We start from the raw sequence: 15,451 nt of genomic DNA, 5'->3' as shown, positions 1-15,451 counted from the left end.
AATCCAAAAAGTAGGAGGTAAAATTAGACCTAAATTAAAATATTAGTATTTTTATAAAAATATATTTTAAGGATTTTTTTAATATTTTAGTTTTAAGAAGTAACGCAGCCGTCCCTTCTCATAAGCCACAAAATTCTATCCATAAATATAACGCAGTCCCTTCATTCACATTTACCATGCACTACTCTATCAAACCCACGCCATAACTGAAACAACCTTGAACCTTCCTTTTCTCCATATACATAACCCAAAACCTTTTCCCTGTAAAATTTTCTTCATGGGGTTTCCTGCTAGTTACGCCGAAGTTACCTTACCCAAACCCTTGCTTTTCGCACTTTCATTACTTTGTTTCATCGGAAATCTAATTTCCGCCCTTTTAAACCGCCTCGGACTCTCCGATTTCATCGAATCGGACATGGTTTGGCCCGAAAACCGGACCCGAACATCCGAGACTACCACCGTACCCGCTCTTCTCTTTCCGGTTATAAAGTTCGAGGAGCTCGTCGTCGACCCACCGGAGAACTGTGCCGTTTGCTTGAACGAGTTCGAAAGAGGGGAAGAGATCAGGTGCTTGAAAAACTGTAGACACGTTTTCCACAGGGCATGTTTGGACCGTTGGATGGATCATGATCAGAAAACGTGTCCACTTTGTAGGACACTTTTTAAAACAATTTAAATTTAATATAGGGTAAACTATACTATTAATATTTCTATTTTAGTTATTAAACTATAAAAATTTCAATTTCATCACTAATATTTTAGATTAGATTAATTTTGTTTTAATTAAAAATAATGTGATTTATTTAACAGTGTATAATAACACATTTAATTTTCCACCAAATTATTGGTGAATTTACCCTTTAATATATATATATATATGTACATATATGAATTAATAGTGAGAAAAAAATATCTGAGAATTTTCATAAATAGGTGTCTGAAAATGGTTCTTAATGGAGTAGTGTCATCATCCATTAGGCACCAACATATGAGTTGGATATATACTGCATATAATGGTGAAAGGCAATGGCAATGGCAATGGGAATGGGAAAGGTTATTTGAGCTTCTTACTAAAGTCTGAGAGCTGGAGTAGCTGAATTCTGGAAATGTTAGCTGCTTCTTCCCTCTCTTTTTGAGTGTTATATCCCCAGTCACCTGTTCACATAAATACATTTCTTTCTTAGCAATCCATCCAATAATAGAGATCAGCTTCATTTATTCAATAATCTATTTATTATCTTAGATAATAATTTTTTTTAATGAAAATTAAGTGAAAAACTCTATAATAACTATGTATTTAAATGAATGTATTCAATTATGGTTTTAAAATAAATAAAAAATATTATAAAATAAAAAAGCAAAAAATCAGTTCAACTAGTTCAACAAAGCTTTTTATTCAGGTGAACCAGTTTCAAGCAATTCGCAGACCATCCAATCTAGTCTTTTTCTCCGGACTAATTTCTGGTCTAACCAATCAATCCGAATCAATGGTTTATAGATGTCTACTTGAATAATAAATTTAATACCAGATTTCGCAATATCCTAATTCGTAAAAAAAAAATTTAAATATTGCGAGTTATCTGATCTTTTTATCATCCATTGACAGCAGGCCAAATTTCATCAAACTAAAAGCTCAAAAACTTGAATGATACCTAAATACAAGTTCCATCCATCTAATTCTGGTTCTTTGATGACATTCTTCAAGGTTGCAAGCCGATCTTCCACAAAGCTAGTAAAATGAGAGTTGAATTAGTTTCAGTAAGATTAAAAAACCAAACAGGCTGAGAAAAAAAGCACAGGTAAAATATGGCAATTGAGTATTAGGTAATGGAGATACTGATATCATTATAATCAGAAAATAGTGATGCAAATGATATGTAACGAACGTACTGTAGTTTCATCCCTTGGTGTTCTGGTCTCAGTTGTAGTTGTTTCAGTACTTTCACCTTGGGCCTGATAAAAATATTCAAAAGACCCTTACTATTTTAAGCAAATAAGGAGCAAAATTCCCCAAATGCTTATCAGATAAAATACTAACCCAGTTCCCAAGCCATATATCCTTTCCGGAGGGATAGTAACTCCAGCAAGTTCTCGTAATAAAGCATCTGCGAACCGGCTCTGGAATAAGGCAGAAAGAAAAAGAACAGTCAAAGATGAACAACTAACACATTCATTACAAGAGTAAAACAACTAAAACATTCATTAGCAGGTGAAGGAAAAATTGACTTGTAGACCAAGTAATAAAAGGAGAACCAGGAAAAGACTATGACTGATCTCAACTTTGATACTTTCCTACATTCAAGTTCCTTTTACCCCCTTTTTCTTTTCTTTTGCCTTGGTTTTCATTTCAAATTCCGGAGACTGGATCAAACTACCGATATATCCACAATGTTTGCCTCTTCGAACTGATAGCAAACTTTTCGTCTTGTTCTTGCGCATGTGTGCGTTGTGTGAGAGAGGAGTAAGGGACAATCAGAGTGAAAGAAACTCACAGCACCTGTTTTGTAGTGACTATATATATGGTCGAGCTAGAGAATTTAAGGGCATCTGGAACACCTGGATAAAACCTGCAGCATAAGCATCTTCAGTTCATTGCTTGATGCAAAATGTGCCATTACAAAACTCAAGTCTTAAAGCATGTGACATAGCTGGTTTAACATCTGTTGTTACTAGTTAGCTTCTCTTTTGCTTTACATTTGAGTCATATACTTATTGATTCGTCTATTAACAAATTTGATAAACATATTGTACTCTAATTCCTATTCCTCCGTTGATATTGTTTTCCAATGAAAACATCTATATCACATATTCACATCAAATACTTTAGGTTCATTGATCAAGCCTATAATAGAAACATTGCATCTCAGGTCTAACTCCAACTTAACAAGCTTTAAATAAAATATACCTATTTGCACCAATCCAAGTTGCTAGGTCATTATCCATCCATTCATCCCTAACCTTTCCGAAAAGATCAATTAAAGCATCCCTGTTTTCATCCCATTCTTCCATGATTACTGGCTTTATTTTTGACCAGTTCTCTAAAATATCTTCAACAGTTAGTCCTTCTGCAACCTTACAAATTGAACCACTGGCTTTAGGTCCAGACTAATATTATAGAAAGAAATCTAACTAAGAATAAAGTAAAAATGAATCATAGTGGATCTTAGATACTCCATATCAAAAATATAGCTTCAAGGCAGAGTCATGGGCATTATTTATGCACCCACCGAAGATTTCCGAATCGAAGGTAATCTACTCTCCACCAACAACCTCACAAGTAGCAGATTCTCATACCCCGTTTCGACCACAGGTCGCACCTGTGACATTATAAGACATTAGTTTCAACATAGCAGTCTTTCATAAATTCCAATTTTTAGCTTAGACATTAACTATCGCCCAAAAAATGAATAGCAATTCTTTTTAAGTTTCAAATACAATATTGTGTAGCTTATCTCTTATCAGTTTCAGAGGTTCTTCAAGAAGTTGTGGAGACTGCAAGGTGAAGTGCCAAAAGACAGCTTCTCTTAAGCTTGATACCTATGATTTTTTTCCCTTTCTTCTGAGATGTGTACTACTGTTAAACTATGCAGCATAGCATGTGAAATATAGGCTACCAAATTTCTGTTTGGAGTTACATGTACAATGCTTCATGCAAGGTAGATACAAACTCATTATGCTGAAATAAACCTCCCATAAAATTCCGAAGAAACGGAACGAGTTGATAAGATAGTGACTAGCATCTTCTAATTCAATAAGCAATAAACAACAAAAAATCAACCATGCATTGATAGCAACCTATGTTACTTGGACCCAAGGGAGAGTTTAGAATAAGGTATATGCTCAACCTTTTCTAAATTTTTTGGAGGATCATACATTTAGGGGTGCAATAGAGTTGAGCCAAGTTCAAGCTATAAGAAGCTCAAGCTCCACTTGAAATTCAAGATTTGAAACACAGTTCGAACTTGATCGAGTTGTAATTTTAAAGCCCAAACTCATTTGAGATAAAAATTAAACTGCTTGTGCTTGCTCGATCAGCCTTAATTAAGCTCGTTTATTAGTAAAAAATAGGTTCAATTCTAATGCTCAACTTCAAACTCGATTATTTATGCTCAAACTCAAGCTTGAGTTCATATTGAGATTTTCGCTACTAATTAAAAATATAAAATTTGATTAAGCTCACAAGCTACTCGAATCAAATATTTAAAATACTTGAATTCGGCTCACTCAATAGTTGAAGCTTAACTTGACAATGACAGCGCGAATTTGCATTTTCTCCAGCCAAATGCAAATACTTAAAGAGTAAAGGAAAATCCAGGTAACTCAGAAAGCAATCATCCAAAGGAGGTGAAGATTAAGATCGGGTGTAACAGTAGGCAAAACCTGTCATCCCTATGAAAATTCCACGCAGCCTCAACATGAAACAAAATGGTGGAAAACCTTAAAAATTAGAAAAAAACAACAAAGGCCAAGTTTCAATTCAGTTTTGAATGTTGAAGAACGTTGCATTTTGATTTTGCATCTAATTTCGACTTCCAAATTCCAAGTTCTTCCAGAATCAAGAACAATCAAACTACTCAACTTATTAAGAAAACCAAACAAAAGAATTCAAGAGCTTACTATATGCATCTGATCAACAATCCAGTCTTCCAAGACCGAAGCCACACCGTCAAACAAATCCGGCCATCTCACTTTAGCAGCCTGAAAATATGCAATAAAAGGGGAAATTTTCAATAAAAAAAAAAAGGTGAGGAATTATTAGATAGTAAAAGCAATGGAGAAGAGAGAAGAAATGAACTGGCCTTAACAGCAGAGATGGAACTTTCTCCACAACTATCGCAGAGAACTCCATCGAAATCCAAAGCGTATAAATCTCCCATTTTCCTTTTTTTATTTTCTCGCGCTTTCTCGGCTGGGATTTTGGAGATAATCTGCTCGCGAATTCATTTTTGACGCCCGCCATTCATCTCCTGTTTATAACGACAAAAATTGCGGCGTTGCTTCCCAACCAATTGTCATGTGTCACGTGTCCACGTGTCCCGTTGCTTCCCATCTGACAAAGCTTAACCTAAGCTTACCCAAAAGAAAACCATACCCAAATCAAAAGCTTTGTTTTTTCAACCCCTTTTCTTTCCCCAGATTTACCCTCACGTGTCGCTCTCAAATATCTTTCTTATTCCCTCCCTTTTTCAACCAGATCTTTCAGAACCCATTGCACGGTTGAATCACTCATGACGCTTGGCTTAGGAGGATCGAGCGTCGCGGCTAATCTCTTTGATCCCCTTTCACACTTCTTTTTCGATTACGTTTATTAATCTCTGGTTTCATACATTGTGTTAGTTTTATCGTTTCTCGCTTCTTATAATCAGTTATTATTTATGGGTTTGATCAATTTAGATGGATTAAGATCAGAAAATAGATAGAATTTGTGCAAAGATTTGATTTTTGGATTTGATTTTCTTTTTAGGAGATTGAGGGTTCATTTTAAAATTGTGGGAAAATGATGCAAATTCAATCACTTTCCTTTCCACACTGCACTCAAACTTCAGCCAACCTTTCGGCTTTTCCCCACGGTTTCACTTATTTTTCATCACAAAACCAGATATCCTCACTTTTGGGAAATCAATATTCCCCATCTCGCTCTTTTAATTCATTGAAAAGGGTATCCAGAATTCAATTTAGATCGAGAAAACGCGGGGGTTTGGTTAGGGTTAGATGCGGTATGGTCGAAGATGAGAGTGTTGATGATGGTTTCTACATCAGGAGGTGTGTGGAGCTGGCAAGGAGGGCAATTGGGTTCACAAGTCCTAATCCTTTGGTGGGATGTGTCATTGTGAAAGATGGAAAGATTGTTGGTGAAGGGTTTCATCCTAAAGCTGGCCAGCCTCATGCTGAGGTAACCCCTTTTCTCCTTCATTTGTAAAATGTATGATTTTTTAACCATGATGGTTTAGTTCTCGAATTATATCTGCGTTTGATGCCGTATCCAATACATGTCACCCTCAAAGGATCTCTAACTACTTGTAGAAACTTAAAAAGATTGATTGTAACAATGCCGTGTATATATCGGTATCCATTACTCGCACTTGAGTGCGAGTAACAGTTTTCGAGAGTAATGAACTGCCAATCTGGAATCCTAGGAGAGATGAACTTAGAGCAAAATCTATAGACAACGTTTGATGCTGGATTGGGATTATGGTTTTGTGATCGATTCTCGGTTGGTGACTTCAATTTATATTTTCTGTTTGGAAGTTGACCGTTCTTTATTGCTTTTTAGGAATGACTGAATATAGGAAATTATGTCTGCAGGTTTTTGCTTTGAGAGATGCTGGGAATTCAGCCGAGAATGCGACTGCATATGTGAGCTTGGAGCCATGTAATCACCATGGAAGAACTCCACCATGTACTGAAGCATTGATTAAAGCCAAAGTGAAAAAGGTGGTGGTCGGGATGGTGGATCCTAACCCGATCGTGGCTTCAAAGGGGGTTGCTAGATTGCGAGATGCAGGAATTGTCGTGACTGTGGGTGTCGAGGAAGAGTTATGCAAGCGGCTCAATGAAGCCTGGATCCATCAAATGTTAACCGGGAAGCCTTTCGTGACTCTTAGGTAAATAAATTCCCTTCACCATAGAATCTAAACATGAAACAAAATTCAATATTCTTGTTTGCTGTCTGTCAGACATCTTGCTCGCTGTGTTCCTTCGATTTGAACTTACCAATAATCAAAGGTCTCTTTTTAATATCCAGATATTCCCTCTCTGTCAATGGCCACTTTTTAGACCAGCTCGGGGAAGGGGTCACCGAGGCTAGTGGATACTACTCAAAGTTGTTGCAAGAATATGACGCAATTATACTTTCTGGAACTTTATCCGAGAAGTTTTCAAGTCCGACATCACAGGAGCCAGGTGCCAATCAGCCTCTTCGGATTGTAGTAGCAAATAATCCCGATCAATTTCCTTCCCTAACCACAGAAGCCTCTAAGACAATAGTATTTGCAGACAAAGAGATAGCTGCGGAAGCAGATTTGGCTCGAAAAGGAATCGAGGCAGTGGCTTTAGATCGGATAAATTTGACTCCAATTCTCGAACACTGTAAGCGCCAGGGTTTGTGTAGCATTTTACTCGATATGAGGGGCTGCATCCACGACCTCGAAGATCTTGTTAGAGAAACCATTGAACAAAACGTGTTGCAAAAGATAGTGGTGGAAGTGTTGCCATATTGGGATGAATCAAACGGTGCAGGGTCACTTGTGGTATTGAATGGTTTGGTTAAAAGGCTAGAACTGAAGAATTTGCGATCCGAGATCTCAAATCGAAGCCTCGTGGTTGAGGGATATCTTCAAAACCGGTGATCACAATCTTATCAAAGGCACCGATGAAGGAGGAGCAGAACAATGAAACGGCAATTATCATATATCCCAATGTATGATAGGAAGATGACCAAAAACCTAAAGGATAAATTTTGAGAATTACAAAATTAAAATGCCTTACTTTTTCGTTAAAGCCATTAGTATTTTTTTGGAGGGTCAAAATTTACTAACCATCAAAAGGCAAATTATTATCAACTCGATAATAAGCATATCGACTTTTTAAATTTACCATAAATACATGTTATTTTATTTGCAACTTAAAAATTCACCAGCAAGAAGAAATTAAGTGGACTTGTTGGGAACCTAATAATATTTATGATGAGGTAAAGTAATATGAAAGGCACTTATAGTAGAAGTTAGATTATATTTTGTCCCATTTACTCGAAAATATGCACATTAGTCTATGTACATTAGATTGAAAAGTAAACTTTTACCTTTATGACACAAACTAGGATTGCAATCATTAAAAGATGTTATCAGAGAAGTCAGATGCTTTTTATTTATAGAAATGACAAAGATGAGCATACGCAACAACAGAAACAAAAAAGAAAAAAAGATAAATTTCAAATTTCTTGCACAAGGTACAACTTTAAAACTATTCCACGATGTTCGGATGATTGGAATAGCATCGAAGTAGGCGACAGGAAACCATTTGCTAATAAAAGAAATATAAAAGGAAGGAAAGCAGGACTTATCTAAACTTCTTTCCTACAATCCTGGCTAACGTTAATGCATAAACAGCACAAACTAAAAGTCTTATAACAACACCTGAGTTTTTAAAAATGCATACCCATGACTAGGGACCAAGACCTTGAAAGACCAGCATCATTAACCTAACAAACGCCCGTGTATAAATAGCAAAGAGCAAAATCAGAGAACATTCTGGATATGAAAAAAGATAACAAAGAAATTACTTTGTGCATGTAATCTAAAATTTCAGATGAGCATGGTTGCTCACCGTTGTTATCATAGTAGGCTAAGGAAACATCCCACAAAAATCACCGGCAGTAAATAGCTTGATCGATATGTGGAGGGATTTGCTTAATTTCAGTCCCAAGTTCTTGTTCGATCCTATACCTGTTAGAGTAGACCATATAACATTTCAATGGATCAAGTTATCCTCGATATATGTAGTAGTAAAAATTCATAAAACTGCTAGAGATGTGATAACATACAAGTTAAAGCGGTCCTCGTAAGTGATCAAATTCACTGCTAATCCAAGATGGCCAAACCTTCCTGATCGACCAACCTGAAGTAGAAGAGCACGAGGGTCACAAAAAAGAATGATAAATAATGCAACTTGAAATGAGAGAAATATTTTAACCAACATACTCTATGAAGGTACGTTTCTGAGTTCTTAGGGAAGTCGAAGTTAATAACAACATTCACCGCTTGAATATCTATACCCCTAGTAAAAAGATCTGCAGCAAGTATGGTTCCATATCATTATGAGATTATTCTTCATATAACGAAGAGCAAAACCATTTTGTGCACTAGGGAATTAATTCCAGTGAAACATAAATTAGAAGAATGTTAGACGAAGCAACGAAAAATTCAAAACCAAAGCTTCTATAGTAGCCAACGTATACGACCATATGTTGGCAATCATTCAAGTTCTAATATTCACATACTTCAACCAATTCCTTAACTTAGGATTTGCAAAAGAGAGACATTTAAGCTGAAAGCATAGAGTAGAACTGGAAAAAGATAAAGCAAAGTGGGTTCAGGTAGAATATTATACATTTCAGCATGTTTAGAAAAAGATAAGCAGTAGTAGATTTGAGTAGTAGGTTATATACATGTCAGTGTGTTGTCTAAAAGACATCGGAAAAAGAAAAAGATGTTGAAAAGAAACAAATGGCTAATACAAGAAAAACAGCAAAAGGAAGTCCAGCAAACTATATCAGCAGTACATGTATTTACTTGTTAAATAATCAATATCATCTACGAAGATTAGCTCACCCACAGCATAACATACCAGTACAGACAAGGTTCCTGCATGCTCCATTGCGGAAATCATGAAATACCCTGTTACGGTGGTCCTGAAGCATCTTTGCATGGATATAAAAGCAAGAATAGCCAAGTTCTGTAATTTTCTTGGCCAACAACTCCACTCGATTTACCGAGTTGCAGAAAATGATTGATTGGTTTATTTGCAGCTGTAGGTAAATATATTCACATGTCATCCAGAGAAAAAGAGAGAAAACTAAATAAAAGTTTATATAAGGTCAAACCTTAGAGAAAAGAGTATTTAAGCAGTGGACTTTCTGTCTTTCTTCCACAAAAGCATAATATTGCGTAATACCCTTTAAAGTAAGTTCATCCATTAGATTAATAATATAAGGTTTTTGTAGATATCTGTCTTTAAAGTCCTTCACAGTAACAGGAAATGTGGCGGAAAACATCAAAATTTGGCGCTTTGCTGAAAGGAAACGTATCAGCTGCTCTATAGAAGGTTGAAATTCAGGAGACAAAAGTTTATCTGCCTGAAAGAAACCAAAACACAGAACATCAAATTTTTTTAGATCACAAGTTTAAATCAAGTATACTACAGGACAATGAAAAGAATCAAATAGCTTCTTTATTGCAGAAATTGTAAGAATTATGGTGCTAATGAGTCAACCCTCTGAATTCTAGTTGAAGACTGAATTTATATAAAGATAAGAATTTAAAAAAGAAAAAAAAAATCAGAAAGTTACATAAGACAGAAGATAATAAGAAAATAAAAAGTACAACAAATTCATTGCAGTAATAGGAGAATAGAAAATAAAAGTGCTCAATCTTCACAGAAAAACAGACATGGAAACTCTGGGAGAAATTAGTATGCACAAAAACCCTTGAAGATAGCAATAACAGCTTCATTAACTTCAAAAATCATATCAGTAAAATTTTCCAAGGAAAAAGATGAACAATGGGGTGTGTGATATACTGATGACTTACAAACAAGAATAAGCATTTGGAATTACATTTAAATTCTTTAAGCAAAAACCCAACAAATTATGCAGGCAAAAGTAATCCAAGAACTTGGATCTCTGGAGAGAAAACAGTAAACTGTAAAGCCCAGTATTGCCAACGGCACAAGGCGCACTCTAAGCGCTAGAACTATTATATTGCCTGAGGCGTTAGATGAAAAAAAAAAAGTGCTTGCCTGAGCAAAGATGCAATGCATTCTAATAATTCTAAAAATGATTTCTAGTTTATCGTCCAGTGTATCCCACAAACCATGCAAAAATTTTCTATTTTTCATTTATTGGCCAATTTCCTTAAAATTGCAAGTTTGCTGCTCAAAATATTGAGAAATAAAGAGTTTGATATTATCCCCAATTTTTACTATTAAATGTACAGTTAATTAGAAGAAGTAAAGAAATTAAGAATTTCAATTAGGTGGCCTTTTTTTGCACCTATCACCTTAAAAAAAGGATGCCTAGGTGCACCAGGCACTTATAAATGGGCATTTTTTTTATTACCGAAAAAAACAATGTGGCTAGGTACACTTCGGTGCATGCCTAACATGGATAAATATACTAGATGAAGGATACTTATGCTTCCCCTTTTAGCAAAAAAAAAAAAAAGAAAGAAAGAAAGAAAAAAAGTACAAATACTTTCCCTACAAGTTCAAATCATGGCAAGCATTTCTACCCTCCCACCCAGCCAAAAAGACAAAGCATAAAAACTGTTTGTCAAGATAAATAAATAAAATATCTTTCTTTCCCCATGCATCCAAAATGCTTCTAACTTCATCTTCTTCTCTAATGCTAACTTGAAAGGACAAAAAGTTAAACTGAAACAAAAGTAAACAGAGCCACTACCAAAAATTTACCTCATCCATGATAAGCATTGAACAATCTTTCAAAATGCAAACACCCTTTTTAGCAAGGTCTAGTATTCTGCCGGGGGTTCCAACCAGCAAATGGACTGGTTGATACAATCGCATGATATCATCCTTGAGACTGGTACCTCCTGTTGTAACCATGACTTGAATTTGTAAATGCTTTCCAAGCTCCTTGCACACTTGTGATGTCTGAAGAGCCAGTTCTCGTGTTGGAACAAGTATAACAACTGTGCGAAAACACATATATTGGTAAAAACAAGAAACTAAACAGATAATTGATGTAAAATCAATATCCATGGGAGGCATTGATAACTTAGTGCCAAAAGTAAACATCATGAAATAGAAAAGGGAGATATGAAATTAACTTGTATTTCAAATTAAGCCAGACTGGGTTCAAATAAAGAACTTATTGGTGTAGGCTTCTGGAAGATAACTCAATGTTAATTCCTAGACTGATGCAAAAATTGTTAAATCCATTTACAAGAAGGGAGACACAATACACTTCCTTCAAAAATTAGTACAGAAGTTTGTGCCTCACTAGACTATGCACATCCATGACAATGCATTCAAACTTCAGTTAACAACATGCAGCAAATGATAATCAGGTGTCTATTCCACTACCTAACTGACAAGCAGATCATGTAACTAGAAGAACAATAAACAATAAAAATCCAAAGCTAGCTTAATTGCAGTACCCATTACTGGACCTACAATTCATGCACATTATACATATATAAGTGAATGAAGATTTAACCTTGAATAACATTCTTATCTTGGTCAATTTTTTCCAAGGCAGGAATGCAGAATGCTGCTGTCTTCCCAGTTCCGTTTTTGGCTCTGGCAAGAATATCACTTCCAGTTAAAGCAATGGGAATACTCTCTTCCTGAATAGGCGAAGGTCTTTCAAAACCCTTCTCATATATTCCCATAAGAAGTTCACGTTTCAAAAAGTAGTCCTCAAACTCATTTCCCTTTGTAGCTGTCACATCCTGGAAGCAATTTAAAATGCAGATTGGTACATAAAATGTCATTAAATTATTAGAAAATTTTCAAAGACTAACAGCACCATTCTCACGCCTTGTCATGAGATGTCACATAAATACAATGTAATGCAAGCCTAAGAAGATGAAGTAATGCAAGCCTAAGAAGATGTAAGTTCAAGCCAGATGACCTCAACATCAGAGGCCTAGGATTTAAAAAAAAGTGCACCTGCATTACCAGAAAAATAGACAAGAACAGTTTGTCCTTAACACCATTCTAAAGAGCTGAGAAGAATTTTATCATTTCATCAAGATCTGGTGTACTAGGAGAAAAATATATACAGCTATGCTGCAATTTCCTTCTAAATATAACCAATATAAACAGAGCCTTCAAGGAAATTTTAAATGACAGTTCAGCTATGCAAGCTATTAACAAGGATGAAGTAAATTCTATACAATATACATACATGTTTAAAATATCAGTTACAGGCATACCTCTGTTTTGTAGCGAGTATCTGGTGGTGGCATCTTTAGCCTTGCCTTCCAATCTTGTGAACTGAAAGTGGTGGGGGAAAAAGGTAAATAATTGTAACACCATGCAATATGTTTCTTGAACGAAAAGGCAGGACAGGAAACTCAATTTGTGGGGAAAAAATCCCATAAACATGGAAGTTTCAAGCTATAGCATACATATTGCGAATTCATTGCCACTTGGCACATATAGGGTTAAAAGTTTATAACAAAAAAGAAAGTAATTAGTAATCACGGAAGCAAGTCGGAGATTTGACAAGCCTCATTCAGTCCTTCCTAACGTGCCATAGTAAAAAAATAACTAAAATACTACACAACTACAAGAGAATATCAAAATCTATATAACATTATTTGATATAAAAATACGTTACACAGTTATGACATGAAAAAAAATTACACAAACATGATACAAATACACGAATTGTCAAATCTGCTTATTGCCTGATGTGATCTGGAATGCTCAAAACGTGTAAAATAGGGTAACGTTCAAGAAATGCAGAAATACCAAGATATATAATGCCAGAAATACAAACAAGCGAATGCCAACAAAACAAATGAGAAGAAACTAGAATGGACCTTGAGTCGAAGGCTTCGGATTGTATGGTCTTCTCAACCTCGTCGACGACACTGGAGTCATTGGTTCCGGGCAACTGGTTTCGCCTAAGCCACTGCTGCTGTTGTTGTTGCTGATGTTGATGTTGGTTGTGAAACTGGTGATGATTCTGCACAAAATTCCTCTGCATGTAGTTCTGTTGTGGCGGCCTCGACTGAAAACCAGGGTTCGAGTTTAGTCCGCCGCCGCGGCCAACGCCGATCCCCGGTGGATACCTTCCTCTACTATTCATATCACAACCCTAAACTCCAAAACACCACAAATTCCTAGAAAAAAATTCCGAAATCTGTACACAAACTACAAAAATTTTTAAAAAAAATCGAAGACTAGGGTTTCTCGCAAATGGGGTAACGCCTTAAATAGTGGCAAAACCGAGAGTCCTAAATCACAACAATTAAGCTAGGGCTTGCAACATTCGGGTAAAACTAAGGGATCTTGAAGTAGAGAGCAAAAAAAATTGAAAGAATTTTGTGGAGAGGAAATGATTCGCAACAGATTTTCGATTGGTTGTGGCAAAGGATTGAGAAATTAGAGATGAAAAAGGGGTTGATTCATAGTCGATTTCTGGGCTTTTGCAAATGGGGGAAATTTTTAATTTCTTCTGTGCATTTTGATTTTGATACTAATTAATATATGGTCTTTTAATTTTTTACATTGCCACAACATCTAACTGATTTTTTTTCTTTTTTCTTTTTTAATTTTAATTTTCGAGTTTGTTTTTATAAAAGATTTTTTTATCACATACTATTTTTTAGGTTAAAGTCTGCAATTAGTCCCTTTACTTTGTAAAAGTTATAGATTTAGTCTTTATACTTTAATTTGATCAATTTGAGTCCCTATACTTTTCAAACATTAAAATTTTAATCCTAACTCAAACACTAGCTGTTAAATCCATCTGGTTAAATTCAATTACTAGTCTTACACTAAATGTACAATTGTAGATTTAGTTAATATCATTCAATTTGATCATTCTAAGTCCCTACACTTTTTCAAATTTTAAAATTTCAATTTTGACGCAAATGACAATAGTTAATATGTGAAAATAATAAGCCGGTATGACATTATGCATATGATAATATGTTTGATGTATTAGATTTTAGAAATAGTAGAACTTAATGAATTTAACAATTATCATTTGGTGAGTATTGAAATTTTAAATTTTAAAAAGACATGGACTAAAATGACTAAATTAAAGTACATAGATTAAATCTACAACTTTTTGTATAGTACAGTGACTAATAACAAAATTTAACTTTTTTATTTTCGAGTTTTTATCGAATGGTGCCTGAATTTGACTATTAATGATTGATGTTGATTGAGTTTCAATTTAGTTAGCTCTATTGCTATTACAATAACTAAGAAATGTGAATTTAAAGGTGATTAAACACGTTTTTCCAATTTTTTTCGGTTTAAGGTTTTAGAGAGATTATATAAAAAAGAAAAAAACACATAATATATTTTTGAAAAAATTGTGCCATGAAAATGCAATATTTTTAATTTAAATATAAAAATTCAAAATATATATCAATTTTAAAATATAGTCCAAAGTTTTTACTTAAAATGTTAAATATACATATAAAATTGAAAATAAATTACAAAAATTAAGATAAAATAAAATATTTTAAAATCCAAAAACAAAATTGATTTGTGGTGACCAGCATCCGAAATATATCGCGGGTCAACATTGATGAATGCAATCAATTTTTGTTTTTAAATTTAAAAATATTTTTAATTTAAATAAATTAACTACTTTTTAATTAGAGAATTTAAAATGAAATTAAAATTAAAAATAATATAACTTGTGGGTTTTTTATAAATTTTAAGAATTTATATATAATTATTTAGTTTAAAATTTCTTAAAATATTAGCTATTTTAAATATATTTTAACTTTTTATATATTTTAGGAATTTTATAATTTCAAAAGAATTACTATATATTTAAAATTTTTCAAATTATAAAATCTTAAAATCTTAAATTTGAAGTTAATTAAAATGAGATATGCGTTTCATTTTCGTTGCTTCAAATTTAAAATTTTAACACCCAACTTAAATATTCATAATTGCGGTTTTTTTTTAAATACATGAATAAGTCAATATTTAGAAAAATTATGAGAAGGCCAATTTTATA

The 15,451-nt window shown here is 34.2% G+C and overlaps 3 protein-coding genes across 3 annotated transcripts; 1 reads left to right on the top strand and 2 right to left on the bottom strand.

The window, feature by feature from the left end:
* Positions 1 to 892: 892 nt before the first annotated feature.
* Positions 893 to 4,929, bottom strand: LOC108469594 (uncharacterized). The gene is made up of 9 exons (XM_017770512.2): positions 4,800 to 4,929; positions 4,618 to 4,698; positions 3,228 to 3,317; positions 2,906 to 3,072; positions 2,498 to 2,567; positions 2,039 to 2,118; positions 1,891 to 1,953; positions 1,653 to 1,729; positions 893 to 1,155 (listed from the first exon to the last, which is right to left on the bottom strand). The coding sequence occupies exons 1-9, from the start codon at positions 4,875 to 4,877 to the stop codon at positions 1,055 to 1,057; spliced, it is 807 nt and encodes a 268-aa protein (XP_017626001.1). The 5' UTR covers positions 4,878 to 4,929; the 3' UTR covers positions 893 to 1,054.
* Positions 4,930 to 5,497: 568 nt separating this feature from the next.
* On the top strand, positions 5,498 to 7,500 carry LOC108469593 (riboflavin biosynthesis protein PYRD, chloroplastic). Its single transcript, XM_017770511.2, has 3 exons — positions 5,498 to 5,893; positions 6,307 to 6,605; positions 6,746 to 7,500. The coding sequence occupies exons 1-3, from the start codon at positions 5,498 to 5,500 to the stop codon at positions 7,347 to 7,349; spliced, it is 1,299 nt and encodes a 432-aa protein (XP_017626000.1). The 3' UTR covers positions 7,350 to 7,500.
* A 340-nt stretch (positions 7,501 to 7,840) lies between these two features.
* On the bottom strand, positions 7,841 to 14,026 carry LOC108469592 (DEAD-box ATP-dependent RNA helicase 8-like). The gene is made up of 10 exons (XM_017770509.2): positions 13,287 to 14,026; positions 12,675 to 12,735; positions 11,954 to 12,188; positions 11,188 to 11,426; positions 9,602 to 9,853; positions 9,346 to 9,526; positions 8,700 to 8,788; positions 8,543 to 8,616; positions 8,326 to 8,444; positions 7,841 to 8,200 (listed from the first exon to the last, which is right to left on the bottom strand). The coding sequence occupies exons 1-9, from the start codon at positions 13,553 to 13,555 to the stop codon at positions 8,366 to 8,368; spliced, it is 1,479 nt and encodes a 492-aa protein (XP_017625998.1). The 5' UTR covers positions 13,556 to 14,026; the 3' UTR covers positions 7,841 to 8,200; positions 8,326 to 8,365.
* Positions 14,027 to 15,451: the final 1,425 nt, after the last annotated feature.

This window comes from Gossypium arboreum, chromosome 8, assembly GCF_025698485.1.
Source record: "Gossypium arboreum isolate Shixiya-1 chromosome 8, ASM2569848v2, whole genome shotgun sequence".
Lineage (NCBI taxonomy): Eukaryota > Viridiplantae > Streptophyta > Magnoliopsida > Malvales > Malvaceae > Gossypium > Gossypium arboreum.
This window is presented reverse-complemented; position numbering and strand designations above follow the sequence as displayed.